At 26.7% G+C, this 9,301-nt stretch overlaps 4 protein-coding genes across 9 annotated transcripts; 3 read left to right on the top strand and 1 right to left on the bottom strand.

The window, feature by feature from the left end:
• The first annotated feature begins 264 nt into the window (after nucleotides 1–264).
• On the top strand, nucleotides 265–1,283 carry Mrps18c (mitochondrial ribosomal protein S18C). The gene is made up of 4 exons (XM_076308447.1): nucleotides 265–356; nucleotides 430–636; nucleotides 806–1,013; nucleotides 1,088–1,283. Exons 2-4 carry the CDS (start codon nucleotides 502–504, stop codon nucleotides 1,177–1,179), a joined length of 435 nt encoding a protein of 144 aa, XP_076164562.1. The 5' UTR covers nucleotides 265–356; nucleotides 430–501; the 3' UTR covers nucleotides 1,180–1,283.
• Nucleotides 1,015–2,485, bottom strand: LOC143145252 (swi5-dependent recombination DNA repair protein 1 homolog). Of its 3 annotated transcripts, none has more exons than XM_076308444.1 (4): nucleotides 2,221–2,485; nucleotides 1,893–2,076; nucleotides 1,592–1,796; nucleotides 1,015–1,513 (listed from the first exon to the last, which is right to left on the bottom strand). In XM_076308444.1, exons 1-4 carry the CDS (start codon nucleotides 2,261–2,263, stop codon nucleotides 1,325–1,327), a joined length of 621 nt encoding a protein of 206 aa, XP_076164559.1. In that variant the 5' UTR covers nucleotides 2,264–2,485; the 3' UTR covers nucleotides 1,015–1,324. The 3 variants fall into 3 exon arrangements, with proteins under 3 accessions (XP_076164559.1, XP_076164560.1, XP_076164561.1); XM_076308445.1 differs by having other exon boundaries at nucleotides 2,335–2,479; XM_076308446.1 differs by having other exon boundaries at nucleotides 2,391–2,437.
• A 342-nt stretch (nucleotides 2,486–2,827) lies between these two features.
• Nucleotides 2,828–4,156, top strand: Snf (U1 small nuclear ribonucleoprotein A snf). Its single transcript, XM_076308443.1, has 3 exons — nucleotides 2,828–2,912; nucleotides 3,065–3,306; nucleotides 3,409–4,156. Exons 2-3 carry the CDS (start codon nucleotides 3,070–3,072, stop codon nucleotides 3,865–3,867), a joined length of 696 nt encoding a protein of 231 aa, XP_076164558.1. The 5' UTR covers nucleotides 2,828–2,912; nucleotides 3,065–3,069; the 3' UTR covers nucleotides 3,868–4,156.
• Nucleotides 4,157–5,678: 1,522 nt separating this feature from the next.
• D1 (D1 chromosomal protein) lies at nucleotides 5,679–9,029 on the top strand. 4 transcript variants are annotated; one of them, XM_076309167.1, is made up of 3 exons: nucleotides 5,679–5,954; nucleotides 7,487–7,721; nucleotides 7,987–9,029. In XM_076309167.1, exons 2-3 carry the CDS (start codon nucleotides 7,497–7,499, stop codon nucleotides 8,113–8,115), a joined length of 354 nt encoding a protein of 117 aa, XP_076165282.1. In that variant the 5' UTR covers nucleotides 5,679–5,954; nucleotides 7,487–7,496; the 3' UTR covers nucleotides 8,116–9,029. The 4 variants fall into 4 exon arrangements, with proteins under 4 accessions (XP_076165282.1, XP_076165279.1, XP_076165280.1 ...); XM_076309164.1 differs by having other exon boundaries at nucleotides 5,682–5,954; nucleotides 7,984–9,026; XM_076309165.1 differs by lacking the exon at nucleotides 5,679–5,954 and adding an exon at nucleotides 6,567–6,807 and having other exon boundaries at nucleotides 7,984–9,028.
• Nucleotides 9,030–9,301: the final 272 nt, after the last annotated feature.

The following is a 9,301-nucleotide window of genomic DNA, read 5'->3' as shown; positions in this document are numbered from 1 at the left end:
CTATACCCTAAATAGGTATAAATGCAATAGAATTTATACAAGTTACAATTTATAATACTGTTTTAAAGTGTAAGGGTTAATATAAGAAAAGTAGGCATTAGAAGTATATACAGATCCCTAAAATTATGTTCGACACATGCATCAAACCTACATCAGATATATTACTGACTAGATTATAATAGGCCAAGAATAATTGATCGCAATAATATAGTTTTATTTTGCATCGTCCACGCTTTTGGTGAACGAAGTATAGATTCCTTAAAATGGAAGAATCTTTTCATTTTTAAATGCCAAATTTTTTTTACATAAGAACTTTCAATAAAACTCCTTATCTTACACTATACGAATTGGTAGAAGTATGTACATTCTGAACTAATATGTTTATTTGTAAGTTACTACTTGAAACTATTTTTGAAACGTCGTTTCTAGTCGAATACATTTTCTATGCTTTGTTTGTGAGTTGTATACCTGTTTTTGTATGCACGTTTTCAATAGTGCAAAATGATTTCTACGTTTATTACAGCACAAACTGTACGAAATATTTCAAACAGAGCTTTAACATTTATATATCGTAATAAAAGCACTACAGCATTTATTTCAAATGAGCAAACAACGGACGAAACTGATACAGATTTGGTAATATTTCATTATAAATACTAATGTAATATTAAATGTTTATGAATGAAATACTAAAATTATTTAAATTAAACGAAAAATATTTTCTTTGATAAATTAAAAACTATTCTTTTTTCATTCAGTTGTCATTATAAACCAACTAAATTGAAAGTGCCTATTTCTTTTACAGCCAACAATAACTGAAAATCCATTTAAAAGAGTGTCAAAATGTTGTATTTTGTGTAAATTCAAGATAGAACCAGATTATAAAAATGTACGATTGTTATCACAATTTCAAAGTCGTCACACAGGTAGAGTTTATGGAAAACACATAACTGGATTATGCAGTTATAAACAAACACAGGTGGAACAAGAAATAATAAAAGCACAAAATTCTGGTTTGTTTATATAAAGTTTATTAAAAGTTACATTCTGTATACTTTATATTATTATTAATTTGTTTATATTTTAGGTTTAATGGGCTATATGACAAAAGACCCTAATTATGTCGATGATCCACAATTATTTGATCCAAATTTTCCATTTAAACCACATCCATATTAAACAAGAAACTGGACATCAAGGTATTATAAATTTGATTATTTATATAAAAATTTTATTAAAAATATGTAGATATGTAATAAATAAATATAATATTATAGTTTGTACTTGAAATTGTTTGTTTCTCTTTCATATTCAAACATAGTTTTTAATAAAATGTATCATCGTTAGTACAAAACCGAACTGTATTAGGTTTTATACCAAATGAAGATAAAATTTCGGTCATGTTTACGGACTGGCCATTTCTATTTTGCAAATCATTTTCATAATCTTTAAGGGCATTTTGGCAAGCATCTGTCCATTTTTTAATGGCAGTTTCTAAATCTTCAGCTTTATTCTAAAATTATAAGTATTTCACTTAAGAATTCAGTAACTGTAATGGATTGTATACGTAACTTGTAATACTTTTTTTTACCTTTTTCTTGTAGAGCAATGTTGTTTTTAAATTATTAATTGACTCTTGTTTCTTCTGTATTTGCTTTTTTAACAATGCCAAGTCATCTTGACATAATTTTATATTTCTTTCAACATCTATTTTGGTTTCTTCATTTCCTTCAGTCAAACGAAATTTTTTAGTAGGAGGTGTTTGAAAAAGTAATCTTTGTGATACAGAAACCCTTCTGTTTTACAATGTGATAACAAAAATTAATAAAGGACATATATACTGTAGAATGAAATTTTAAAAGCACATTATTGCTTTATAAGTACATACTTACAATAGTGATTTGTGAATATTTGATTCGGGAGTACTAACATTATTTTCTGTATTGTTATTTCGAGAACTACTAAATGGAGAACGAAATGGTCTATTTACACCTTCACTATTTCTAAATGGCTTGGCACTCATATTTTTGAAATGGAACAATATAGGAATTACAAATATTTCCTTAATATTACAGTCTATGAAAATACATAAAAAATTTAAAATGAAAAATATAATTAAAAATAATACTAGATGAGTGTATACTATAATTAAATAAAAATTATTTAGTGTTTAAAGAATAATATACTATATAATCATAGTATTTTTAATTCTGTGTATACTTTGTGAAAGAAGTGAATACAAGAAGTGCAATATGTTGGACATCCCTGGTTAAATCGTTGTATTGACAAGACCACCAATGAAATTTTGTTCAACAAGCTCTGTTTATGTCTAACCTCATTGTTTTGACTATTAATTCATTTCTGCTTCAAGTTAATTATCGGTTCCGTACCAATTGTTATTCGTTTTTCTTCTCGATAGATACTTGGTTGGTGCGAAGTTAATAGTTTTTTCCTTGAAGAGTAAGAATTTGTGCAAGCAGGTATATATTTTATTAGGGATTTTAGTAAAAACTAACCAGAATCTAATTTAACACAACTAAACTTCGATCGCCTATGTCGCGTTGCAAATCGTGATTATATGTCACATGAAAACGGACCTCTAATTCATACTTTAATTGTAACATATATATTATTATTTTCTAATTAAATGCAATAAAGTTGTAACAGTAGAAAAATAATTTCGTAATATTTATACATAATTAAAAAGTATTGATATTTTTCTCATTAAATAGTTTGAAGTTAGGGCCGCAATTCATTGTAACGATAATTTGCCAAGGTTTTTAACGTGAAGTTTCCACTCTATATTTATATGTAGTTTGTTATTATACATAAGTGTGCCTTAACCTCTATGAGACACTGACGCCGATTGAACGTAATTGTTACAGTATAGAAAAAGTATCATTAATTAACGTGTAAATATTATACATTTAATTCTTTTATTCTATTTGTACTATGTTTTATCAATTTTATATCATTATGATTGTTTTACTATTTATTAACATCAAACATTTTTATTTTTAACTATTAAAATAGTTTTTATGACAAATTACTTTTTTGTTTTTAGGGGCAATGGATATTAGACCAAATAATACAATCTATATTAATAATTTGAATGAAAAAATAAAGAAGGATGAATTAAAGAAATCCTTGTATGCAATTTTTTCCCAATTTGGTCAAATATTAGATATTGTAGCATTAAAAATTTTAAAAATGCGTGGACAAGCATTTGTTATTTTTAAAGAAATTGCTAGTGCCACAAATGCTTTGAGGTCAATGCAAGGTTTTCCTTTTTATGATAAACCAATGGTAATTGTCAATCACCTATCAATAGATATAATTACTATATAATTAATCATTTCAGTTCTCAAATAAATAAATGTTTCATTTTTGTAATTATCTGCATTTTAGAGGATACAATATGCAAAGACGGATAGTGATATAATTGCAAAAATGAAAGGCACGTATGCAGAAAGACCCAAGAAACCAAAACGAGTTGTCCCTGCAGCAGATGAAGAAGCCAAACGTGCTAAGAAGCGAGCTAAAGAACAAGCCAAACATTCCCAACAGATTGGTTATCATGCTGGTGTGCCACAACATCCAGGTTTAGTCAATACTGCTGTACCAGAACAACCACCAAACCAAATTTTATTCCTTACAAACTTACCAGATGAGACTAGTGAAATGATGTTATCAATGCTCTTTAATCAATTTCCTGGTTTCAAAGAAGTACGTTTGGTACCAAACAGGCATGATATTGCATTTGTTGAGTTTGAAAATGAAGTGCAATCAGGGGCTGCAAAAGATGCTCTCCAAGGTTTTAAAATTACACCTTCCCATGCAATGAAAATATCTTTTGCGAAAAAATAAAATATATAATATTATAGTTTGTATGGAAATATTATCAGAGAAAGAAACAAATGTGTGTGTGTGTGTGTGTTGTAATAGATCTATCTAGAAATTTATACAGACACAGTCGAGGGTATTAAAAGACTTCTTGAATGAAGATTTATGAATATAAATTGAAGCATACTATAAAGATTCAAGAACAATACATGTACAAAATTTTATGTAATGTATACATATATATAAAATTTCACATTGTAAATAGAAATTAAAAGGTATATAACATTTTTCAAAAATACATCAATCATATGAAATTATTTTTTACTTAGTTCTAGAACAGTTAGACTAAAATAGTGCAACAATAAGTAAAGTCTAATAATAATTACAAACACACTTATATAACATATTTATTTATTCAATTTATATCTATTCAAACTTTTCTTAAATATCTACAAAATCATAATTTTATGTATTTCTTCCAAATTAATATAAGTTTATTAAATAATATTGCAAACTGCACATTAAATTACAAGCAGGATTGTAAACAATTTTTTTAATCTAGGAAGAGAAACTGACAGAATTATAAGCTATTATGCAGATATATTGCTAAAACATAAAACATAAATTTCATTATACTAGCTTTCATTAAGAAAGGATTTAATTATAACGATTTTATATAATTAAACAATTCTGATTCGTTCTTGGTCATCATCTTATATTTTATTTAGCGATTGTTATAATTTTTGCATAACAAATAATCCTGAAATAATTGTTTCTTTAAAACATATTTAAAATTTAAAGATAATTTATTAGTTCAAAGTTAGAGTGTTTTAGTAGAATTTGATTGCTTTTCTTAAGTTTTGTGTTGGAGGAAGGAAGCCAAAATGAGTTTAAATAACATATAATCAAAGTATGTTGGAGAAAGAAGGCAAAAGTATGCTCGAGAAATATTTTTTTTAATCGCAAGTATATTTACGAATGCAAATGTATACTTGCTATATGCATTAGTTTCAGAAAAGTCTTTTATTTACATATCAAATTGGGAAAAAAAAACAAATAAATTACAACAAATATAATTTAATTAACAAGTAAGATTCTAATAAGTTAATATTTTGTCATTCTTCTTGCAATATTAATAACAATATAATATCAAGCTACTGATTTGATCAATCAATTAATAAACTTACTTGAAATAATACTGTATTTTTATTTTAAACATTGAAATAATTGAACTTTATTTGAATACATATATATTCAAGTCATTAAATTTATAATATCAATTTACATTACCGACGCCTTTATGGAGAAAATGGTCTAAATTATTAAATTCATTTCACTATGTTTTCTGATTATAATTGTGAAATTTCATACATAAAAGTTTGTAAATATCTTATAAATAAAAAAAAAAATCTATAAATGAAACAAATGTTTCTGTATAAACTTTCCATTTTATCATATTTTAATTCTATTTGCCTAAAAATTCATCTTCATTTTTTTTCTCCAAAACCGAACTATAAATTAAAATGTTCGATAACATTTGCCTGCCACTTATTGTTAACTAGTTTAGTGTTTTCCCGCCAAATTATCCTCGCTTCAATACACATGAATATTAAATTATTATTAAGAAATCTTTTCTAAAATTGTACCAATTGTCAATGTTTTTAAACAGTTTGCTTCATTACAAATTAGACCAATTATATATATTTACTTATATTTTTTAAAAAGTTATAGGTAATTTCAACTTTCCATTAATATCATGACTTTCTGGCGGGAACAGTTGACGGGTTACATGGGGAGTGGGGATCTGCTTCTTAGGGCAGCAAGCGATCGGTGTACAGCATACAGTGCGTCTCTAGCAGATCAGTCGCGTCTGGGTATCCGTGCAGTAAATTGTGTTCGTGTCATAGTTTCGTGTAGTGGACGCGAAAGATAGTATTAAAAGAAACGCTAAAAAGAGGAAGACTTGAACGTTTCTGTATAAGCAATACACAAAGAAATACGGAGCATTTTAGTATACTATACAGGGTAGAGGTATAGCCCGGCTTTCTCGCGGAACGACGCGCGCGCCGGACGAACGATTGCTTTGTCTCCGTATACACGAGAAATTTGAGGTGAGTGGCTATCAGTCTTTTGCTGCTGTAAATATTATACTCTATCAACGAATGTACACATTCATGGGGTTAAAAGATTGAAGAACTTGCAAATGATGTTTGCAATAATTTTTTGATGGGTTTTTCGATTCAAGCCGATTATTACTTACAGCATACTTATTCATTTACTTATACAACGCGAGATCGTTGATGGACGCTACCACGACTCCGACGTTGCCATGATTGTCGATCATGGCGTCCCTTTCAGTTAAGGATCGCTTTTACATTTGGTTTTAATAGCGATTCTACTCTATGTTATTATTTTTCTGTTATAAATGAATGTTAAAACTATTGATCACTTTACACAATTGTGTATTTTTATTTATGGTTATTCGTACAAAAATACTACTTCCGTGTAGTGTGGTGAATATTTTTGAAAATGGCGGGCGCGGAAATTTTAGAAAGCATTCGCTTATTGCTACAAGCAATCTAAGTAAATTAATAAGAATACTTTCTATAATTTTATTGTTTTGCAAACAATAGTGACATTTTGTTTTTTGGTACATAAACTATTATATCGCTTGTTGTAATTAATTATGAATGATTATCGTGGTTGGATTGTAACAAAGATAGCCGGTCATGAAACTACTGTTTAATGATATTCGATACAAATGCATGCTCTGGGCGCGTAACTCATTCTTTGTGGAAAGCAATTACTAGTTTACAATTTATTTTTCCACGAGTTTATCACAAACTATACGCGTTCTTTTTTTTTATTATTATTAAATTACAACTGAAAATTGAAATTAATTGGTTTTTATGACGAGGTTTGAAGATCGATAAATATACAATACTTTCTATATTCTCTTTACGGGTATGCATATTCTCCATGTAACTCCAAAATATTGTAATTGTGTTATCTTTATCCCTACCTATAGATATACAATGCTTATCTATCTAAGCATTGCACATCTTTTTTTTGTTTACTCTGTAAATGAGATTTTTACATTTCTGTTCAAAAGGAATAAATATCTTTAATTATTTACGAGTATGATATTTTTAATTCAATTAGTTTTATAATGAAAAGGAATTTATTTGTATTTTTCATAATTTTTGCACACAATTCCTTGGAAACAAAATTGACATTTTACATTAAGAATTAATAATTACAAAGTCATTATTTAATCTAAACCATATAACTCAATCACCTTCATTATTTCTATTCTTAATGAAAGTATTCTACATTTTTTTTTTTATAAAAAAGGTATTTTATAGTATTTACCAAATTTGTTTCCATATCTACTACAGATAAATGAAAAAATTATAAGATTTTATACAAAAAATAAGGATGTCCCTGAAAATTGAGACAACTGCATATATCAAATTTGTTTTAACCAAATTATCCAAGCATACAAATTTTAACTGACTAACAGTGGAAATAATTGATCAAATTGTATAGTTTATTAGGTATAGGTATAGGTATAGCTCTATAGATATTGTAAGTTCTTTTGTAATGTTTAAAAATTATGCCTTTAAAATTTGTGATCATACAGAGGATCAAAAATGTCAGACGATAATTCATCACCTATTGTTGATGAACAAAAGAAAAAACGAGGGAGACCATCAAAAGTGGAAAAAAATGTTGTTAAAGAACCCAAAAAAAGAGGAAGACCTAGTTTAGAGAAAAATAATGCACTCCGTGCTGCAAAATCTGATAATGAAGATGACGGCTCACCTATACCTGTCAAAAAGGGTAGAGGTCGACCAAAAGGTTCTCATAAAAAGAAGGTGTGCATTAATTAATCTTTTATTTTCCGTAATTATTACCTAAACAACCATAAAAAACTTTGGTAAAATTTAATAAAAATACTAAATGTATATCTTGTTACATCTTAGAAGTTATTATTATTTTGTTACCTAATTGAAACTTATATTATCTGATAAATAATAAAAGTAACATACCTTTTATTGTGTGTTGCTGATGAATTATTGAATTTAAATAATATCAATAAATATATTGTATTAATTGAGAATATGTATTAAATTTTAGCAGGCACTATCTAAAGGAACTTCTTCAGGACGTGGTCGTGGTAGACCAAAGAAGAAAGAAGAAAAACCAGAAAGTACTGGCGAAGAAGAGGAAGAGCAAGAGGAGGAGGAAGAGGAGGAAGAAGAGAATTAAATACAAACAAATAATTTCAATGTATCACATTGATTCTTTAAAAGTTTTTAAAAAAACTGGTAAATTTAAAGTTTTTAAGTTTGCTTTTTATATCATAATCTGCAGATTGAAATAGTAAATCGGTACCATATTATTTTTAAAACTGCTGCTCAAGTTCGAATGAAATGCTAAAAAAGCGTAATTAGTAATGACTATATCTGTGAAAAATGAATGAAATGCATTAAGAATCTGTAATATGCTCCTTTCTAGTATTTACTTCGTGTTTTTATTATTATTATTATTATTATTTTTATTTTTATTATTATTTTTTATTATTATTATTATTATTATTCTTATTATTGTTGTTTTAAATGTCAAAAGGAAATGTATAAATATTTTAGTGAAAAAAACTTTGAAAATTCAGATCTCATATACTAGCTAAATGAATAAGGCAAACTTTTTTTTTTTTAATATATATAGTCCATGATAAAATCACATATTTGTTAACTCCTTTGCTCATCTGTACGTGTATCATAATTCGTAAAGCAAAAAACTTCCTACAGATCTAATGCTGTAAGAAATAGAAAAAAATTAAAATACTTGTATGTACCATGTGCAAAGAATATCCTTTTTTAATTGACTTGAATATGTAAACATTAACGTTGTTCTTGAAGCAAGCATATGTGTGAATGTCAAATTTGTATTAAAGTAAATAAACTTATAAGGTGACTCTCTTAATTCCTATATTGTATACATACAATTTTGTTTACTTATATCATATTCTAGTTGTGATTTTTATAACTAATTTCCGGTGAAAGACTCCTCTAATGTATTTTAATCTGATCCTTAAAAATTATATGTTAGACATGTAATATTATTTAATCAATTTTTAATTCTTATTACATAATCAATTTTAATGCATTGTAAATAATAAATAATCCTTTATGATTAGAGACCCCTTAATTTAAGCACAAAAGAATTTTTATTATTCATTACATTTAACAAATGAAATGCAACAATAAATATTTTTTAATCATTTATTTGAAATAATTTTGTTGGACAAGTTTTTGATAATATTTTAAATAGTACTTATTTCTTCCTTATTGTAAGTAGATTATCTATTGTTTTTTATCTTTTGTGTTTAGAACTATAATATTTCGTGTGAATCAAACAAAAATTTTATATTCTGTATATAAACTTTTGAAAA

This window comes from Ptiloglossa arizonensis, chromosome 4, assembly GCF_051014685.1.
Source record: "Ptiloglossa arizonensis isolate GNS036 chromosome 4, iyPtiAriz1_principal, whole genome shotgun sequence".
Classification (NCBI taxonomy): domain Eukaryota; kingdom Metazoa; phylum Arthropoda; class Insecta; order Hymenoptera; family Colletidae; genus Ptiloglossa; species Ptiloglossa arizonensis.
The sequence above is the reverse complement of the archived record's forward strand: the minus strand, read 5'-3'. Positions and strand labels throughout refer to the sequence as shown.